This window comes from Schistocerca cancellata, chromosome 6 (assembly GCF_023864275.1).
Source record: "Schistocerca cancellata isolate TAMUIC-IGC-003103 chromosome 6, iqSchCanc2.1, whole genome shotgun sequence".
Taxonomy (NCBI): domain Eukaryota; kingdom Metazoa; phylum Arthropoda; class Insecta; order Orthoptera; family Acrididae; genus Schistocerca; species Schistocerca cancellata.
The window spans coordinates 317,527,096-317,550,137 of NC_064631.1; the positions used below are offsets into that span (position 1 = coordinate 317,527,096).

General features: G+C 39.8%; 1 protein-coding gene across 1 annotated transcript in view; it reads right to left on the reverse strand.

Annotated features, from left to right (window-relative positions):
• LOC126191481 (rho guanine nucleotide exchange factor 18) overlaps positions 1–23,042 on the reverse strand; it is a 640,188-nt gene that overhangs the window by 141,924 nt on the left and 475,222 nt on the right. Inside the window, exons 18-20 of the mRNA XM_049932364.1 lie at positions 13,730–14,191; positions 13,484–13,638; positions 40–172 (exon numbers count right to left, since the gene is read on the reverse strand). Coding sequence (XP_049788321.1) covers positions 40–172; positions 13,484–13,638; positions 13,730–14,191 — 750 coding nt within the window. The remainder of the gene's footprint in view (positions 1–39; positions 173–13,483; positions 13,639–13,729; positions 14,192–23,042) is intronic.

Genomic DNA, 23,042 nt, shown 5'->3' on the forward strand with positions numbered 1-23,042 from the left:
TGTTACGCTATTCAAAATACTTTTCCCATTGATAATTACCTTGTTATCTGGAGTAAAGAAAGAATATTTGTTATTGTTTTCCAGCAGAAAGAAGAGAACATCTGATAATACAATAACCAAGACAACTTGCATTTTACTCCTCCCTTGCATCAAAGTTGAAACACCTTCGAACCTATAGATTGAAAAAAATATGCCATTATTTTTGAAACAATGAAATGAAATTATTCATTTATAGCAAGATAAAAAATAGCCATTCATAATATGAAAATAAAAATAATCATTCGAAACTTGGAGAGCAGTATCAATGATAACAGTGTATTATTTCTTACAAACACAAAAATGTTGAAAATCATGTGATTATTATTCTCTATTATAATTTATAATTTACAACTAAAGATAAATGAACAGAGAGAGAGAGAGAATGAGAGGCGGGGTAGATGGGTAATGGGAGTGCTAGCATGAATTTGACACTCAATGATAATATTATTATGTTATTTTCATCATGGCAACGACAACAGCAGCCACTGCGAAATTGTCTCGAATGAAACACAACCCACAGTTGCACTAAAATCTGTTTATTTTAAACCTTGACCATGGTTTCTGCTATAATAATATAGCCTCCTTTAGAAGTCCTAAAAATGATCAAAATAACTTTTAGACCAGTGATACAATTTACATTTAAACTTCAGAATTAAGTGATAACATATTACTTACATACACACTAATAAATGAAAAATGTCTTAGCCCAGCGGCTGTGACAAGACAAATAAATAACTTCAACAGAGATAAGCCTGTTTCGAATAAAAGTACAATTACACACGACAACATATGTCCTCCACCACTACCTCTACTATACTGGGCGCACGGTTGTCAAATGTGCTGCACCCCACGCACCATAGGAGGCACTCATCACAGTGAGCCATGTCGCACCGTTTATCGGGCAACTAGTCAATATGTACAACAATAAATTAATAACAAGCCTACATGCGCAAATGAGGAATCATATACTATTAATACAAATGTCCAAGAGATGAAATACTGTTGCATACGATCATTAGAGTGGTAGAACATTAACAATTTCATATAACGAAGTTTGTCTTATCACTCTTTGATGAACTTCGATGATGTGTTCAGCAAATGTTGACCCATTCTTATTCATATCCATCCTCAACGGCATATATTCTTTATATCTTACAGCTGTAGACCTACCTGTTTGCCCTATGCAATATGCCAGGCAATCATTACAAATGTAACTTCAGCTTACATTATGTGCTCTAATAGCTTATATGGCTAAGTCTACCAGCCGACCGGAGTCGTCGTACATAGCCACACTACCAGTGATTGACATTATCTCTGCGACTAGCACCCTATTGCATGAGTCCGGTAACATGATACATGATGACAAAGGACACAAAAACATATCTGTCTCAACGTAAACCAATGTTAACATTAAAGCAGCTCATGACTATGATGAATTCCTACTGGAGCATTGTCCTAAAACATAAGTTTATCTCAAAAGATAATCATAAAATCATATGGCACAATCGAGTAACTACTAGTGCCAATCTGGTACGCCCAATACAGGCAGTAAACCTTCAAGGAAGCTGGAACTTTCAAATAACACTGATCATTCAGTAAATTCCAATTGCCAGACTTTTTGGGCTTGTATATCTGCACCTCCTCCAACAAATCTAATTTCATACCCTTTGCTTCTTTACACAATAGTTTAGTGTAGTTAACAGGTTGGGGCGTATGTCCTCCTTTGATGATGGGTTCAGCAAACGTTGACTCATTCTTATTCATACCCATCCTCAACAGCATGTGTTCTTTATATCTTATGGCTATAGACCTACCTGTTTGCCCTATGTAATACACCGGGAAATCATTACATTTCAATTTATAAACTCCTGATTGCAATAGCTCATTATAATTGTTATTGCTGAAACAAACAGAATTCCATTTTAGGCTATTGTTGGTGGAAAATGCTACATTACAATCGTGTTCATGGAGCACACATTGCATTTTATAAGATGTTTCCTAGAAATGGAATAGGTGTAAATCTCTTACATTTTGTGCTCAATTATATAATCGACTTTTTTTGGGGTTATAACCATTATTACCGGCAATCTCTTTTAGGGTACATACTTCTTTTTGAAAGTTAACCTGGGTAAGAGGTAAATTTATTGCCCTGTGTACACTCGAATTGAAAAAAAGCCATTTTCTGTGCCCACAGATGCGAGGACCTGTTGGGAATGACGCAATCTGTAAATGTAGGCTTTCGATAAATATTAAACTCTATCCCCTTGTTAACTACTGATAAAGTTAAATCCAAGTAATTAATCTTTCTAGTATTATTCCCTAGTTCCATACCGAACTTCATTTTTTCATGCATCGAATTGAAATGAGTATGTAACTGCTCCATCTCCTTATGGGACCCATCTACCACAAACAACAAATCATCAACATATCATGCATAGAATCTAATGTTATCTTTAATGTCCATAGTGCTATTGACAAAACTGATTTCTTTTGAATTGATAAAAATGGCCATGGGTTGCCCGCTTGCTGGGCTTATGGCCGACATTTGCACGACAGATGTGGGATACCAAATGACATGAGCAGCAATATTGTGGTATGACAGACTGCAATCTTGACAGGCCACAATCCTGGGGCTATCAAATTCTGATGTGTGCTGGTACACATTTCTCCTTTTTACACAAAACAAACAAACAAACAAACAAACAAACACTGTCTGAATAGGCCTTGAACACCAATCATACCGAACATCTACCATGTCATCCTCAGCCCTCAGGCATCGACAGATAAGGATATGGAGGAGCGTGTGGTCAGCACACTGCTCTCCCAGCCGTTGTCAGTTTTCATGAGTCGTGTCATTACTTCTTGATCAATTAGCTCCTCAATAGGTCTCACAAGGATTGAGTGCACCCTGCTTGTCAACAGCACTCGACAGACAGAGGTGATGCATCCACGTGCTAGCCATGCCCAATAAAGCTTAACTTAGGTGATCTGACGGGAAGTAGTGTTGCCACTGCAGCAAGGCCATTGGCTCCTCCTCATACTAAGTATAACTTGGTGAAAAAAAAAAAAAAAACAACAACATTCCAATGAAATTTCTGAAGAATAAATGCACAGAAAAATCTTTTGTTGTATAAAGAATACAGGTAGCATTACTCCACCCAACATTGCGTGATCGCGTAGAAATGTTAATCATTTGCATATCCAAGAATGTGGCATACACCATTGAATTTGACATTTGTCACCTTCATGGTGCTGCAATTTTAACAGCCAGCAGTGTTTTTAAGTTGTTGTAGCTGTGCTACAAAAACACAGTTCCCGGAGCTGCAATGGACAATCCCTGGCAACATGGAGAGAGACATCTGCAGCTGAATGAGAAAGGACATGGAAACCAGATGCAGAAGTTAATCTGGCCTAAAAGCCAGAGGCGGCAGAAGCACAAGGACACGAACATGACTCCGAGCTGTGACAGACAAGCAGCTGGTTACACGGTAGGTGGTTTCTGGAGCTCGACTGTAGGCAATGTGCTGACGACATGGCTCACTGAAGACAGGGTGTCTACAGCAGATGACAGCTGGGGTCTTGTTATGATGTATAATGGGTGTTTGAAACAGTTGTGGTAGCCAGAGCACGTCACATAGGCCACTGGTGGCTATGTTGGGGTAGGTGAGGGCACTTGTGGTGGACTCACATCGCACAGCTGTACTGGCTGCTGGACAGGGTAGGGTGAGGTTGTGGTGCATGTGGAGGCAAGATGACAGCTGGTGGTGTGTGTGCATCATGGGCGGCCATGGGTACACGCTCTGTTTGACTGGTAGTGGAGGAAGAGTCATCCATCAACAGGTCTCCCACTGGGTCGAAGAAGAGAACGATGGCAGGAGCAGTCGTGATATAATCCAGCTTGACTGTGTCAATTGACACATTGCTTGGCTTGCTGTTGCACTCGATGTCCAGTGTTCATCCGGCACGGGTGATGACACTGTGTGGTCCAGAGAACAGTGGCCAAAGTGCTGGCTGTATTGCATCAGTACGTAACATGGCATGTACACAGCGCTATAGCATGTACGAACACTTTTTGGTGTGACGTTTCGACAGGCAGACACCGCTCCTTTCTCTGGAGAAATTCTGGCACAGTGATTTCGAACGCATCCATGGATTGTCACACTCCGACTTCCATCAATGGGCGCACACCTGCACAGCATGCCAGCATGTCAAAATCAGGAGGCACACCCATGCACTCATTGGCACCTTTCCTGATGCATCACAACATTTTGCACATGTACACATGAACGTTGTGGGCCTGCTCACTCTGTCCCAAGGCAAGTGATATCTTTTGACAATGGTAGTTAACTTCATATACTCACTGGAGGCAATGCCCATAGCGAACATCACCACCAAGATAGTTGCCACAGCCTTCGTCGGCACCTGGGTCCCACGTTTCGGCTACCCCAGTCACGTCACAATGAATCACAGCTGCCAATTTGACTATGTGCTGTTCACCCATGTCATCTCTCTGTGTGGTGTGCAGTTACACAGAACTACCTGCGAAAACTCGGTGTCTAATGGCATGGTCGAGTGGCTCCATTGAACACTGGAAGCCTCCATAACTTGCCATCACTACCCAGCTGCATGAGGACACATTCTGTGCATCCGCACACTGATGCCAGGTGCCACCGCTGACTGGCCTGCCACCATCGCATGTTTACTGATGCCACAACAAAGTGCATGGAATCCAATATCACACAAACTGGACGCCAGTACTTTCTCTCAGGCAACACAAAAATGTGGGAACAGACCAGAGCTGCTCATGGCTGGCCCAAGTTAGCTGTGTCACATATCTGTTGGCACACACAACACCAATAGACAAAATCTGGTGTTGTGTGGTGCACACAGGCGTGAGTTAACGAAAAGCAATGGCAGTTCAAACTGAGCCACCATACAGTACAGATATGTTCTTCCAGAGTCTACAACTGCAATCTATGGACTACGTGGGTCGAGCTTAAAGTGAGATCCCCTCCAATGTGTACAGAAGTTTGTTTAGCACTCTCCATTTGTTTGCACTTTCACTTCATCGCATCCTGAAGTGCATGGTGCCCCGTGATTGCGAAAAAAGTCCGTACATCCCAGGCACATGTTCACTGTTCTTCCACGTTCACGCGATCAGACGATGTGCTCGTCACTGAGGAGTGTACACCATTCGGGATAAGTGTTTGAGTGGAACTGTAACTGTTATGCAAACACAATTATCGCGATAGCTGGTTAATAGACACTGTGATCTTACTTCATTCTTTTCACTTTTTCATTTACTCATTTGTGCAGAATGAATACATTTTCGGCAAAAGCAGGGTGTCCAGCGAGTGATCATTTTCAAATTCAAGGTTTTTTCCAGGTTTTTCATGACAAATTTTTTCCATGTTAAATTTGATACTAAAACATCCTTTTTTTCAAAACTTCATAATGGTAATTATTAAAATATGCACAATTAATGACAAGTTATTTCCTTAGTAGTATAAAATACAGGAACAAATTATAAATACATATATATACAATGTAACTTGATGATTAAAGGGAACAAACAGTAGGAATTTGTCGTGATGAAAATGAATAAATCATTTCTTTAAATTTAACTCAACATATGTGCTCTTTTTGTTTCTAATTCTTTGATTTCAGTTTACTTTAATTTGTTTAACAATTGTTCCTCCTCTTCTCTTTCACCTTCCTTCGCCTTACGTTTCACATCATCTTTGTACAAGGAATGTGCATTGCGAAAACAGTGTATAAGAATTTTGTTGATGCTGAAATTGTCAACTCCATTTGCATCCTAGACTGCGTCAATTGCACCTCTGAGCAATAAGCCTTTTTTCTGTTTGATTTTCAACTATAATTTCAGAGTTTACAGAAAAGCCTCACTCAACAGAAGCATTTTCAAGTGTCATTATTAAAAGAATTTGCATAAAATCTAAGAAATTTGGGCGTGGCTTTGAAGATAGTACAGTTACATTAATCCAGAATTTATCAAGATGATTTTCACTTCTTTCATAACACTTCATCTTGTCTTCAATTCTTTTTTCTCTGCAGATCTCCACAAATTCAAGTTTGACACGGTCTGCCTTTGAATTCAACATTCTTCTGTTTGCTACCAAAATTTCAAGACTTATTGTCACTCTTCTTTGAGCTACTACCTGGTTTAATGCAATTTTTGGATTCAAGCAGGAAATTATACATGTTACGTTGTATTTCAGCAGTGATCTTTCTCACAGCTTCTCTACTATGCCAATAATGCATGTTTTCCTTCAGCAACAATATTTCCTCTTCAGATACATTCCTAATTGTTTTCAGTACATTTCTTATAGCAAAATCCAGATTGAACTGTCTTACAATAACTAGATTCTTTACATCATTTAAGTCAATTTTCATCAAAGAAGATGTTTTGCTTTTGAAGACATCTAGTTAGATAACTTTCTGCATCAAAATGTTCATATGATGATGTAGTACATCATACAGCAATGGAGACATTGGGACATCACTGTGAAAATCGAGTAAGAATGGTTCCAACAAGTGTGCTGTTGAATGAAGAATGTCAGTTTCAGAGATAGCAATCTGTCGTTGACTGCTTCAGAAACAACTCTTAAATTTAATGACTGAGGAATAGTTTTCAATTTATTTATCTCAGTAACATAAGTTTGAATAAGTTCAAGAATTTCCACATGCATCTATGTAAGAAATGGCATTTCTTTCATGCCAATGATGGATTTCTGCTCTTGGGACTTAGTGATCATTAAAATGCAGCAATGTGAGGAAGGTATCACGAGGGAAATTATTTTGGCCTCAGCATACCTTCCTTATGAAGACAGCTCTCCTCCTCCCTTGGACGTGAGGAAACTGGTAGAAACTTGCAATCGGCAAGGTGATCAACTGCTGGTGGGATGCAATGCCAATGTGCACAGCCTAGTGTGGGGCAGCAAGGACACCAGCAGTAGAGGTGAGTACGTTCTTGAATTTCTTTTAGCTAACAACTTAGAGGTCCTGAATAAGGGCAATGAACCTACATTCAGGAATAGCAAAAGGGAAGAAGTAATTGACATAACCTTTGGTTCTACGATGGTAGCTATGTCAAACAATGGCACATGGTGTTGGAGCCATCCTCATCGGACCACATGTACATCAAATTCAAGGTTGAAATGGGAATCAGACAGACCATGACCTATAGGAATCCCAGGAAAACAGACTGGGAGACATATAGGAGGGATGTTGACTTACGTTTATCGGAAATTAAAATCTCAATAAGGAATCCAGTAGAACTTGAGGAAGTAGCAGAGGCTGTTATTTCTGCCATAGTGACCTCATATCAGGACAACTGCTCAATCACCAGGAAGTGCACAAATAGGAGTGTTCCTTTGTGGAATAACAAACTGTAAATGCAAAGAAAACAGGTACAGAGACTGTTTAATATTGAGAGACGTAAAGGACAATGGGCTAAATATCGTGATGCCCTTGTCAATTACAATCTTGCAATAAGACAAGCAAAGGAGGCATCCTGGAAGGCATTCTGTGAGGGAGTGGAGGGCACGGCTGCACAAACAAGACTATAGAAGATTCTCACTAGAGTACCAACCAATCCAGGAGGTACATTGAGGAAGGAGGATGGGGAGTATACAAAGACAGCATACGAGTCGTTGGAATTGCTCCTCAAAACTCACTTTCCTCAATATGCTCTGCTGGACAACACAGACCAGTATGTGACCCTAGAGAGACAATGGTTTTCAGGCACTCTAAGAGAGGACTGGGATTGGGGCAAGGAGTGTGTGAACTTCAACAAAAGCCAGTGGGCAGTGGGAACATTCCAACCGTTCAAGTCATCTGGCTCAGATGGAATTTTTCCAGCTCTCCTGCAACAGGCAGGAGGAAAGCTCATAAGAGTCCTATGCAGGCTATACAGGGTTAGCCTTGCAGTAAGAATCATTCCAAATGCTTGGAGGGCAGTGAAGGTTGTCTTCATTCCAAAGCCAGGGAGAACTGATCATACCAAGGCCAAGGATATGAGACCAATCAGTCTGTCCTCCTTCATTCTCAAAACTGGTTAATGTATATGTTGGGGAGAGGAGGCTAAGTAGGATTTACACCTGAACCGAAACGCATACCAACCAGGTAAATCATGTGAGACAGCTCTCCACCAACTCATTGGGAAGGTGGAAAAAGCACTTCACTTCCAAGAAATAGCCCTCTGCATCTTCCTGGATATCGAGGGGGGCCTTCAGTAACACGACCTACGATTCCATGGTAAGGGCAGCAGAGGTGCATGACCTGGGGACCACTATATGTAGGTGGACCAGGGCCATGCTTAGTGGGAGAAAAGTAGAGGCTACCATGATGAATGAAAAGATGGTAATTAAGACCACTAGAGGCTGCCCACAAGGAGGAGTTTTGTCTCCTCTATTGTGGAATCTAGTGGTGAACGAACTCATTGAGGAACTAAATTCCAGACAATGCTTCTGCCAAGGATACGCAGATGACCTTGTCATAGTAATACTTGGCAAATTCACTGACACCGTCAGGAATATGGTACAAGGAAGATTGGACATTGTGCAAAAATGGTGCTTTACACAGGATCTGAGAGTTAATCCTAAGAAGACTGTTGTGGTGCCATTTACGAAGAGACATACTAAGCACGCAAGTTGGAATCTAAAGTTCTTCGATGAAACTATGCCTGTGAAGGGGACAGTGAAATATGTAGGGGTGACCTTGGATGAGAAGCTAACTTGGACCTCTCACATTAAGAGCATCTGCTCCAAGGTAAAAAGTGCTCTAGTGAGTACTAGGAGGGCTTGGGGCAGAAACTGGGGCCTAAGCTCCAGGGGTATGCACTGGATATACACCACAGTGGTTAGACCTAGGATTTCCTATAGGGCTGTAGTGTGGTGGAAGAAAGTAGAACAGCAGGTTGCTGCTAATGTGCAGAGTTTGGCCTGCTTAGCCATAATGGGCAGAATTAGCAGCACACCAACCGCTGGAATGGAAGCCATGCCGGATTTGCCTCCACTTCACCTTTGGGTCAAGATGGAGGCAGCAGCTGGGGCACACAGACTTCAAACTGGCCAAAACTGGGTCTCATTTGGATATCCAGAATCACACACTAACATAGTGAGTGAGGTAAATATAGGTATGGCTGGGGAAATGACTGCCGACTATATAATAACTCCCAACTGCTTTGACAAGCCTTACAACACAATAATTGGAAGTAGGGAGCAGTGGAAGAAAACAGTTCAACACCGTTTGGTTCATCGATGGGTCGAAAACAGACCAGGGTTGTACGGGGTTCAGCCATGACTAGAGAGCATCATCTCTCTAGGGAAACTGGCCTCTGTATTCCAAGCTGAAATTACTGCAATCAGGGCATGTGTGGAGGAGAATATGCATGGGTGCTACAATGACCGTAGCATCTACATCTATTCAGACAGCCAAGCAGCCCTTAAATCATTGGCAGCTCCTGCAACAAGATCTAATATTGTTGCAGATTGCCACAGGGCTCTGGTGGAGCTAGGGGGAAGCAATGAAGTGAACCTAGTGTGGGTCCCTGGCCACTCAGGGAACTGTGGCAAAGAACAAGCCGATAGATTGACTAGGATGGGGGCAACAACTCCATTTATTGGACCGGAACCTGTCCTGACAATCACCAAGGCTATGATCAAATTAGAACTACGGAACTGGCTTGGGAAACAGTGTGTAGGATATAGGACCAAGGTCCATAAACAAAAACAACATGATGCCCATGCCATGTTTTAAAAAAAGCTCTGTAATTTTGGGATTGAACAGGAAAGAGATCAAACTCATGACTGGACTGATCACCGGCCATGGGAATTTCAAAAAACACCAACACACAATGGGTATAATGGAAGAGGACCCTAAACGTAGGATCTGTGATGAGTGTGAAGAAACTGCATCACACCTAATCTTTGAATGCATGGCAATGGAGAGTAAAAGATACAGAATATTCAGGACAATTAGATCTGAAGAAATTGTGTCTAACAAAAAACTGGTAGATGGACTGCTTGCACTATTTAAGGGCACTGGTTGGCTTTACTAGATATACAAGGAGCGATTCCGCACAATAAACCTAGTTTTGGTGTGGGCAGTGGCGGGTCAGACCTAATGTGTTTTAGCTTCCCTGTTAAAATCAATCAATCATACAATTATAGTTAGTGATGACTTCATCCTACCCTTGATGTGTTGGTGTTAATGTGTGTTTGAAGACAGTGGCAGGCATAAAATACCCGAAATTGTACTTAATGTCTGCCCCAAAAATTAATTTCAGCAACTAGTTCAGGAACCCATTCTGAACGTAAATGTCTGGCTGTGAAAACATACTTGAGCTCTTAACAACAGATAATCTTGAGAAAAAGGCGTATAATAACCGATTCAGAGATTAGTGACTAACAGATGCAGGGATCAGTGATCACAAGGTTGTTGTAAAAAGACTGAATACCATAACACCCAAATCCACCATAAATAAATGCAAAATAAATCGATTAAAAAACTCAGCTGAAGTTCTGCTTGTTTCGTCCTACAAGACGGTCCTTACAAACTGAGTATGTGAGAGTAGACCTGATGTGGCTTACATTCAAAGAAATTCTATGAATGACAACTGAGAGATGTATACACAAATAAATTATTAAGAAATTGTACTGATACCCCACAGCACACAGAACAGGTCAGAACACTGTTGCAGAAGCAATGGAAAAAGGAGGCCACATTTAAAAGAATGTAAAATCTCAAACAAATGCAATCTTTTACTAAAGTTCGAAATTTAGTGTATACTTCAATGCATGATGCTTTTGATAGTGTCCAACAATGAAACTCTGTCTCCGTATCTGCCAGAAAATCCAAAGGGAGTCCAATACAGTCCAAAGAGAGCTTGATACAATCAATACTTTCGGTGTGCGACAGCAATGGTAATGTTACTAATAACAGTGGCACTGAAGTTGGGTAAATAAATACGTTTTTCCGAAAGTTCTTGACCAACGAATGAGACATAAATGTTCCAGAATTTGAATCGAGAACAGATGCCAACATGAGTAGCTCAGAAGTAGATATCCTCAGTGCAGTGAAACATTTTAAATCACTTAATGAAGGCAGTTCATCCGTTCCAGATTGTATAGCCACTTAGGTTCCTTTCGGAGTAAGCTGATACAATAACTCCATACTTGGCCATTATATAAAATCGCTCATTTGATGAAAGAATGTACTTAAACATCAGAAAGTTTCACAGTTCACACCAACACTCAGCAAAGGAAACAGGAGTAATCTGCTGATTTACACACCCATACTACTAATGTCGATTTGCACTAAGATTTTGGAACATACATTTGAACATTATGACTTATCTTGAAGTAAATGATCTATTGACAAATAGTCAGCACAGATTCAGAAAGTATTCTTTTGTAAAGCACAACTAGCTCTTTATTCATATGAAGTAACAAGCACTAATGAAAAGGAATCTCACATTGATTCCATATTTCTAGATTTTCAGAAGGATTTTGACACAGTTCCTCACAAATGACTTCTTATCAAATTGTGTGCCTGTAGAGTATTAATTCCTGTCAGAAAACGTCACAGTTCTTAGTAACTGAAGGAAAATCATCCAGTCAAACAGAAGTGGTATCTGGCACTCCCCAAGGAAGTGTTACAGGCCTCTGCTGTTCCTAATCTACATAAATGATTTAGGACACAATCTGAGCAGCCATCTTAGATTGTTTTCAAATGATGCTGCCATTTACCTTGTAGTGAAGTCATCAGAAGATCAAAACAAATTTAAAAATGATTTAAAAAAGATATCTGTAGAATGCAAATAGTTGCAATTGATACTAAATAATGAAAAGTGTGAAGTTATCCACTTGAGTACCACAAGAAACCCACTAAATTTTGGTAACACAATAAATCACATAAATCCAAAGATTATGAATTCAACTAAATACTTACGGATTACAATTACGAATAACTTAAACTGGAGCCATCACATACAAAATGTTGTGGGGAAAGCTAACCAAAAATTGCAATTTACTGGTAGAACCCTTCAAAGATGCATCTGGTCTACTAAAGATACTGCCTATACTATGCTCTTCTTCTGAAGAATTGCTGTGCGGTGTGGGATCCATATCGGATAAGATTGACAAAGGACATGGAAAAAGTTCAAAGCAGGGCAGCTCGTTTCGAATTATTGTAAAATAGGGGTGAGAGTGTCATGGATGTAGAACACGAGTTCTGTTGGCACTCGTTAGCACAAAAGTGTTTTTTGCTGTGGCAGAATCTTTTCACAAAATTTCTATCACCAACCCTCTCCTCTGAATGTGAAAATATTTCAATGATGCTAACATACAAAGGTAGAAATAACTATTGTAATAAAACAACAGAAATCAGAGCACACGCGCAAAGATTTAAGTGTTCATTTTCCCAGCATGCCTTGTCCTCCTGAATCTGGGTACAGTATTTTAAACACCTCATCTCCTCACTCACTGTGGAACTAATACACACTGCTCTACATCATAAAGTAAGACCACAACTATAAAAAGTTTCAACTATATAATAATATTTAAACCTTTGCAAGATCATATCGCAGTATGTTGAATCAAACTGCCTACACTACGTCACAAAATGATAAAAATTTGTGATTTGTTTATGTTAGTATATAATGCATTTTGAGGAATATAGCCTGTTCAGTTGGTCGTCGTTTTTGAAATCCACACTGTTCTTTTTTCTGAGAAGTACCACAAATTCTATTATAGATGACCATTCCAAGAGTTTCCAAGAAACAGAATTCTCATAGATTTATGTAAGTAAACGACCTCATTTCCATGGATTGTATTTCCTGTATTACTTTTAAGTGTGTTCCGTATAATTCTTCCTTTGTTGTTATAATATTATATTATACAATTTTATAATATTTAAATTCATAAAGTTTGATATCCTGATTTCAATTTGTAATGTGATTGCAGCCACATAATTATCTGTGTTCTCTGATGGCAAGTGTAGTCTTTTTTTTTACTTTTCTGGTTCCATACACACAAGATGATGGTATGGGGAAACAGTAATTGGAAAAAAGCTTTTTATGATTTTGTGTATTAAGATGCAAATACGTATATATATACACTTTACAAAAAGAAGTTACTATAACTTTCTGCAAAACAGTTAATCTTTATTAATAAACAAACTGCAGCAGACTGTAAGAAAGAGAAAGAGAAAGAGAGAGAGAGAGAGAGAGAGAGAGAGAGAGAGCATGAAAGATACAGCAATAAAGCTTACAGACCAACTATCTATGTGAAGCAACCAGAAATTATGGCTGAATGAAGAAGAAATGTAGTGACTATTTTAGAGTAGGATACACTCTGGTGGAAACACATTTTTCTTCATTGTACAATTGTGAATAAAAATAAAAAAAAATCTATCAATATACCTCAACTTCCTGTTTTCCAGCAATATGTCAGATTTCTTGAACTTGTTTCCTCGGTAAATAGTGAAAGATTTGGCTTCAATTTTGTTATATATTTCAAGTTTGCGATCCTCTTTCTCTTTCTCTGCCACCTGAGCATCAACTTCGACGAGAATTTCCTGCACAAGGAATCAACAATTCTTACACATTAATAACTGTCCAAATGCCTGATTATTCAAAATTTATTGTGAAGTTTTGCATAGTACTTACTTTCACAAGTGCCAGTGCCTTGGTAAGATTTTCCTGTTCTACTTTATTGTCTTTGGCAGTCTTTATTAGAGGTTCAATGAGAAGTGGATATTTGGTAAGTCTTTGGGTAACAAATAGTATGCATTCTGGTATTCCTTTCTTCTTCAGCAATGGATTGACTTGACAATGTTTAACAAATTCTGCAAACCTCCTGTCATGGAGATAATTCTTATATATATTTACAGCATCTCTGTGACGACTGCAGAATTCACCATAAGCAGATTTCAATTTCTCAGCACAGACTCCCGAGAACTGTTCAAGTAATATATCACTGATTGTTACAACAACAGGTTCTTCCTTTTGCCTTTGCCGCAACCGTTGAAGAAAATTAAGATGAATTTCTGTTAATTCCGACAAACATGGAAACATCCGTTCTAGGTCATTGCCTAACTGAAAATGTTTCTGAAAGCCTTCAACGAACACCTGGAACACAGAAATTACATGACTATATGAAAAAAAAGTTAACATGCACTTGACTGTAACAAATTAATCATCATCTGTCCACATGACCATACCCTGGGTATACCACATACTCTCAACAACGTCCAGAATGAACAAATACACATTTAATTAATTTCATGTATTATGTAGATGTGTTACACTTGACATACAATGATTGGTGCAGGGGCCCAAAAAGAACATCTCTACAAAATTTACTTTAACCCTACAGCTACAGGCAATGCACGCATATGTTCAGCTCTCTCCATATAATTCCAGTGGGCATGCATTTATTGTGTCGGATATGATTTCTGGGCTTTCTGTATAGCAGAGTCACTATTTTCTTGACAAATATTTTTCTGCTGCTCTGGAACATTGGGAGTCACATTTTACAAGTTATCAAGTCTCATGGCCGAAGGGAATGGTCAAGTTATGACCTGTTTAATTGCATCATAGAATACACATTAAGCAGCACACAGATGGAAGTAACAAACTGTTGTTAACAATTAATAGTAATAGTATGAGAGATATGTCCAAGCAGCAAGAAAATTCTGTAAAACATTACTTTTCACTGCACTACAATATGTCAAGACTGTTACAATATACATTCAGTTGCGTAGCAGCAGTGTTATCAGTGAGCCTATGTTCTTAATGTGTTGAAATGTGTGGCTGCTACCGAACACAGCAACTCTAGTGAAGATTCTATAAATGTAGGAAATGACAACAACTGTTGTGAAGAGACCTTCAGTAAGAGCAATGAAGAATCGGATGAAGATAATGGATTTGGACATTTTTGCATATGGAATGAAGCTGATGAGGGTGATTTTCCTAATGCTCTACCAGCTTTCTCTTTTACTTCAATCCTGCGAGTAAAACAAATTTAAAAACAAATGCTACAACATTTCAGTACTCCGAAATATATTTTTGACAATATTTGGTTTCATCTTCTAGTAACTGAAACCAAGTATGCATACCAGTTGTCAAAAAATATGAATTTCAAGTCAAAGAAATGGAGAGGCGTTTATGAAAATGAAAAGAAATTTGTCATAGGTCTTTTGTTACTACAAAGTATAGTCAGTTTACTTGAATGATACAAGTACTGGTTGAAATGCAAAACAATTCGTATTCCGATTTTTTCATACGTCTGACCTTGAGATAGATTCAGATTGGTTATGAAATACTTGCACTTTTAGGGTAACCCCACTTTCAACCAAGATACATATTCATGTGAAAAGATACAAAAAGTGTATGAAATTACTGAATATTTACAAATCAAGTTCAACTCAGCTTTAGTTTGGAAAGAAATGGTAACATAAATGAAAGCTTATTGTTATTCAATGGAAGGTTTGGCTGGAAACAGTATTACCAATGAAAAGATTTCGCTTTGCTATAAATCATTTGTTCTGTGTGATTCACAAAGGGTACATACGAAACATTTTACACTGCCAAAAATACACCATACTTACGATAAACATAAAGAATACCCTATGTCTACCAAAACTGTTTTATAGCTAATAGATTCTCTATTACACAAGGGCTATTGTGTAACAACTGATAATTTTTACGCATCACCTAAACTTGCCAATTATTTGTATAACACACAACGTGTATTTATGGAATTTCCAAGTGGATAGAAAGTGTCTACAGACTGTGTTTGCAGCCATAAAACCTAAACAGGGAGAAATCGGAGCTTTCCAGAGGGGCAACATCATGGTCCTAAAATGGCAAGATAAAATCATAATTTGTGCTTTGAGCACTATATACCATCTATCATCACATGTAATGGAAACAAAATGATGATGAAATAACAAACCCTCAGTTAATATGCGACTATAACAATACAATGGGTGGCACTGACAGTGCGGATCAAGAACTTTCTTATTACAAGACCACAAGGAAACAGCAAAAGAAATATTATGAGCAAATACTTCGTCGTATGTTATTGATACGGACAGGAAAATTTCGTGAAAATGTTAATGCATAAAATAATGCTGATTACTGGCTTTTAGCAAAACATTATGAAATTGACATTTCTGCAAGATATCATCAAAGTTGTAAATTTGCTGTATAATAATGTTATAACTATATATTTGTAACTGATGGTTATTGTATGTTAAAATTGCATTTTATTTTCTAATCTCGTCAAGCTGATATTAATGTATAATCCTAAAATAATGCTTCATTTCCTCTGTGATGACAAAGATAGAACAGAATTTGGCAAAAAGCAATTCGAAATTCTGAAGATAAAAAAAAAAAAAAGAAGAAAAATCACTGATTTAAGCAACATTTACAAAAACCGCCAAATTGGGGGGGGGGGGGGGGGGGGGGGGGGGGGGAACTGAGTTAAGAAAAATTAGCAATGAAATATACCTGAATTGGGGGGGGGGGGGGGGGGACCACCAACTGTACACTTGAATGGGGAAAAAAATCCACACCTGAATTTGGCAAAAATAAAAAACCACAGAAAAACCAAAGTTGGCAAAAAAATCTGTGAATTTCGCAAAAACACAACACAAAATTGGGCAGAAAAATAACAAAAAAATTGGCAGAAAAATAAAAAAACTTTTGCAAATTTAACAACAAATTTGGCAAAAAACAACACTAAACATGAACAAAAATAGCACCAACTTCAGCCATAAAATGAAACAATTTCTTTATATCCCTGCTTATTGACCAGTTTCTATTCAATGCATTTATTGTATTCCAAAAAAAAAATTCAAACAACACACAAAACATTTTTGGCGTTTAGAATGGAAATAACTGAAGTCATTTTCGACAAATATGTGCAAGGATTATCTTGATACATATAAGAAGATACAATTACAACAAGACTAATACAAAGAGGTTCTTCATATCCCGCATACCTTGTAGAAGTTGTTTTATATACCGTGCCAGAAGAAACGCTGATAGGAAAAAAATCAAAAGAAACAAGAACCTGATGTGAAGATTGCAACATGGGCTTGTATATGAAACCTTGCTCCAAGATGTACTACACTCAGTAAAATTATTAATATGTTTCTCCAGTGTTTATATACTAAATGCAATTTTTGCGTTTCCCACATTATACGCATTGTATGTTAATTAAAAATCACTTCTAAATTAATTTTTGGTTTTCTTGTTACACTTCTTTAAAACAGTCCTCATAACTGTTCTAATTATCGAATAAAATTGGTCTGCAATTGATAAAATCTCCTCTGGTTGGAGGGTTAGGGTACATACATATAACTATCAAAAGTGATGTGTCTGTTTTAGTGGGACAGTAATGTTAATAATAGTCATCAAAAAATTTCACTAATACTGATGGTACCATGCTGTTGTGGTCTTCAGCCCTGAGACTGGTTTGATGCAGCTATCCATGCTACTCTATCCTGTGCAAGCTCCATCATCTCCCAGTACCTACTGCAACCTAAATCCTTCTGAATCTGCTTAGTGTATTCATCTCTTGGTCTCCCCCTACGATTTTTACCCTCCACACTGCAGTCCAATGCTAAATTTGTGGTCCCTTGATGCCTCAGAACATGTCCTACCAACCGGTCCCTTCTTCTTGTCAAGTTGTGCCACAATCTTCTCTTCTCCCCAATCCTATTCAATACCTCCTCATTAGTTACGTGATCTACCCACCTAATCTTCAGCATTCTTCTGTAGCACCACATTTCAAAAGCTTCTATTCTCTTCTTGTCCAAACTATTTATTGTCCATGTTTCACTTCCATACATGGCTACACTCCTTACAAATACTTTCAGAAACGACTTCCTGACACTTAACTCTATACTCGATGTTAACAAATTTCTCTTCTTCAGAAACGCTTTCCTTCCCATTGCCAGTCTACATTTTATATCCTCTCTACTTCGATCATCATCAGTTATTTTGCTCCCCAAATAGCAAAACTCCTTTACTACTTTAAGTGTCTCATTTCCTAATCTAATTCCCTCAGCATCACCCGACTTAATTCGATTACATTTCACTATCCTCGTTTTGCTCTTGTTGATGTTCATCTTATATCCTCCTTTCAAGACACTATCCCTTCTGTTCAACTGCTCTTCTAAGTCCTTTGTGGTCTGTGACAGAATTACAATGTGATCGGCGAACCTCAAAGTTTTTATTTCTTCTCCATGGGTTTTAATACCTACTCCGAATTTTTCTTTAGTTTCCTTCACTGCTTGCTCAATATACAGATTGAGTAACATCGGGGAGAGGCTACAACCCTCCCTCACTCCCTTCCCAACCACTACTTCCCTTTCATGTCCCTCGACTCTTATAACTGCCATCTGGTTTCTGTACAAATTGTAAATAGCCTTTCGCTCCCTGTATTTTACCCCTGCCACCTTCAGAATTTGAAAGAGAGTATTCCAGTCAACATTGTCAAAAGCTTTCTGTAAGTCTACAAACGCTAAAAACGTAGGTTTGCCTTTCCTTGATCTTTCTTCTAAGATAAGTCGTAAGGTCATTATTGCCTCACATGTTCCAACATTTCTACGGAATCCAAACTGATCTTCCCCGAGGTCGGCTTCTACCAGATTTTCCATTTGTCTGTAAATAATTCGCATTAGTATTTTGCAGCTGTGACTTATTACACTGATAGTTCGGTAATTTTCACATCTGTCAACGCCTGCTTTCTTTGGGATTGGAATTATTATATTCTTCTTGAAGTCTGATGGTATTTCGCCTGTCTCGTACATCTTGCTCACCAGATGGCAGAGTTTTGTCAGGACTGGCTCTCCCAAGGCCGTCAGTAGTCCTAATGGAATGTTGTCTACACCCGGGGACTTGTTTCGACTCAGGTCTTTCACTGCTCTGTCAAACTCTTCACACAGTATCGTATCTCCCATTTCATCTTCATCTACATCCTCTTCCATTTCCATAATATTGTCCTCAAGTACATCGCCCTTGTATAGACCTTCTATATACTCCTTCCACCTTTCTGCTTTCCCCTCTTTGCTTAGAACTGGGTTTCCATGTGAGCTCTTGATATTCATACAAGTGGCTCTCTTTTCTCCAAAGGTCTCTTTAATTTTCCTGTAGGCTGTATCTATCTTACCCCCAGTGAAATAAACCTCTACATCCTTACATTTGTCCTCTAGCCACGCCTGCTTAGCCATTTTGCACTTCCTGTCAATCTCATTTTTGAGATGTTTGTATTCCTTTTTGCCTGCTTCATTTACTGCATTTTTATATTTTCTTCTTTCATCAATTAAATTCAATATTTCTTCTGTTACCCTAAAGGACTTCTACTAGCCCTCGTCTTTTTACCTACTTGACCCTCTGCTGCCTTCACAACTTCATCCCTCAGAGCTACCCATTCGTCTTCTACTGTATTTCTTTCCCCCATTCCTGTCAATTGTTTCCTTACGCTCTCCCTGAAACTCTGTACAACCTCTGGTTTAGTCAGTTTATCCAGGTCCCATCTCCTTAAGTTCCCACCCTTTTGCAGTTTCTTCAGTTTTAATCTACAGTTCATAACCAATAGATTGTGGTCAGAGTCCATATCTGTGCCTGGAAATGTCTTACAATTTAAAACCTGGTTCCTAAATCTCTGTCTTACCATTATATAATCTGTCTGATACCTTTTAGTATCTCCAGGATTCTTCCATGTATACAACCTTCTTTCATGATTCTTGAACCAAGTATTAGCTATGATGAAGTTATGCTCTGTGCAAAATTCTACCAGACGGCTTCCTCTTTCATTTCTTAGCCCCAATCCATGTTCTCCTACTATGTTTCCTTCTCTCCCTTTTCCTACTCTCGAATTGCAGTCACCCATGACTATTAAATTTTCGTCTCCCTTCCTACCTGAATAATTTCTTTTATCTCATCATATATTTCTTCAATATCTTCATCTTCTGCAGAGCTAGTTGGCATATAAACTTGTACTACTGTAGTAGGCATGGGCTTCATGTCTATCTTGGCCACTATAATGCGTTCACTATGCTTACCCGCACTCCTATCTTTTTATTCATTATTAAACCTACTCCTGCATTACCCCTATTTGATTTTGTATTTATAACCCTGTATTCACCTGACCAGAAGTCTTGATCCTCCTGCCACCAAACTTCACTAATTCCCACTATATCTAACTTTAATCTATCCATTTCCCTTTTTAAATTTTCTAACCTACCGGCCCGATTAAGGGATCGGGCATTCTACGCTCCGATCCGTAGAATGCCAGTTTTCTTTCTCCTGATAACGACGTCCTTCTGAGTAGTCCCCGCCCGGAGATCCGAATGGGGGACCATTTTACCTCCGGAATATTTTACCCAAGAGGAGGCCATCATCATTTAACCATACAGTAAAGCTGCATCCCCTCGGGAAAAATTATGGCTGTAGTTTCCCCTTGCTTTCAGCCGTTCGCAGTACCACAACAGCAAGGCCGTTTTGGTTAGTGTTACAAGGCCAGATCAGTCAATCATCCAGACTGTTGCCCCTGCAACTACTGAAAAGGCTGCTGCCCCTCTTCAGGAACCACACGTTTGTCTGGCCTCTCAACAGATACCCCTCCGTTGTGGTTGCACCTATGGTACGGCTATCTGTATCGTTGAGGCACGCAAGCTTCCCCACCAACGGCAAGGTCCATGGTTCATGGGGGGGATGGTACGATATGCAGTAAAATTATAACCAAAATCAATTTCTACCATGAGTTTGGTTCGCTACTGCTGTGAAGAAAAAAAGTTGGTGGAATCCTCTTGATGCTGTGATCAAACAGTCACAAATGATGATTATTTATTTGATGATACAATAGATTACAAGGTTCTCCACTTGTCATTTGGTGGAAACTTCTTATAGATTGTCGTTAGCGCAGATGCTTCACAAAATACCTTTTTATGCCTAATTACAACGAATAACAAATGAACCAATCAGGTACAAGCGCTTTTGAATTTGTACTATTTGCTATTTGTGTAAGATGACCATCAATAAGATGCCTGCTTATATACCACTAATAACAGACAATTTTGTACATTTCAAATTTATGATTTGTTCATAACTTCCTATTTTTCATGAATAAATGCTTAACACTACCTCAATGACTGGCAATTTAGACACACTGTAAACATTTCAGGAATAAATATTAAAATAATTCAAAAAACAGTGGTACGAGGAGATGCAAATATTTTTAATATCACATCTCTTCAAGGTTCGGGGAAGTCTTTTGTCTCCCAAATAACGATTAACAGTTTCTTTACCAGCCCTTGTGAGGCCCCACAATATGCTGTAATGGATTTTGTCATGACCAAGTGATGTGTCACAAATCATACACTACACCAAATTCAGTCCCCATATGGAGAAGACACAGTTGTAAAGACCCTGACTGTTAAGAGTCCATGTCCCAGCTGCCTCTCTCAGAGATGACGGTCACTACAAAGAAATATTTTACTGTTGTTTGCACTATGGTTCTTTGACTGGTCCGCAGACTACCATTTCTCATTACATTAGCAATTTCTTGTCTCCCTTCAAACCCAGAAATTCTGACGATCCCATATTAATATGGACTTGCTGGAACATTACAATCCTTGTTTACTCCCCTTAGTAATTAAGCATCTATTTCGATTTGCTATCTGAAAGGTTGGGAGTTTCTCTGCAGTCAAGAAACATCTGAAACTTCACAATGCGATATGACTTGGTAACTTAAGAGCAGCATTCCTTTCTCTACCATAGGATGGTCAGTTTTGTATATGCCCAAAGTTTTGGGAATGGATGCATCTGCATTTTAGTGGAACACAGCTGTAATGTATTTCGCCGTAGTGGATCAAAGCTGTAATGTATTTCGCCCACTCCTGGATGCTGTAAGAATGCAAAATACACTCCTGGAAATGAAAAAAAGGACACATTGACACCGGTGTGTCAGACCCACCATACTTGCTCCGGACACTGCGAGAGGGCTGTACAAGCAATGATCACCCACACGGCACAGCGGACACACCAGGAACCACGGTGTTGGCCGTCGAATGGCGCTAGCTGCGCAGCATTTGTGCACCGCCGCCGTCAGTGTCAGCCAGTTTGCCGTGGCATACGGAGCTCCATCGCAGTCTTTAACACTGGTAGCATGCCGCGACAGCGTGGACGTGAACCGTATGTGCAGTTGACGGACTTTGAGCGAGGGCGTATAGTGGGCATGCGGGAGGCCGGGTGGACGTACCGCCGAATTGCTCAACATGTGGGACATGAGGTCTCCACAGTACATCGATGTTGTCGCCAGTGGTAGGCGGAAGGTGCACGTGCCCGTCGACCTGGGACCGGACCGCAGCGACGCACGCCAAGACCGTAGGATCCTACGCAGTGCCGTAGGGGACCGCACCGCCACTTCCCAGCAAATTAGGGACACTGTTGCTCCTGGAGTATCGGCGAGGACCATTCGCAACCGTCTCCATGAAGCTGGGCTACGGTCCCGCACACCGTTAGGCCGTCTTCCGCTCACGCCCCAACATCGTGCAGCCCGCCTCCAGTGGTGTCGCGACAGTCGTGAATGGAGGGACGAATGGAGACGTGTCGTCTTCAGCGATGAGAGTCGCTTCTGCCTTGGTGCCAATGATGGTCGTATGCGTGTTTGGCGCCGTGCAGGTGAGCGCCACAATCAGGACTGCATACGACCGAGGCACACAGGGCCAACACCCGGCGTCATGGTGTGGGGAGCGATCTCCTACACTGGCCGTACACCACTGGTGATCGTCGAGGGGACACTGAATAGTGCACGGTACATCCAAACCGTCATCGAACCCATCGTTCTACCATTCCTAGACCGGCAAGGGAACTTGCTGTTCCAACAGGACAATGCACGTCCGCATGTATCCCGTGCCACCCAATGTGCTCTAGAAGGTGTAAGTCAACTACCCTGGCCAGCAAG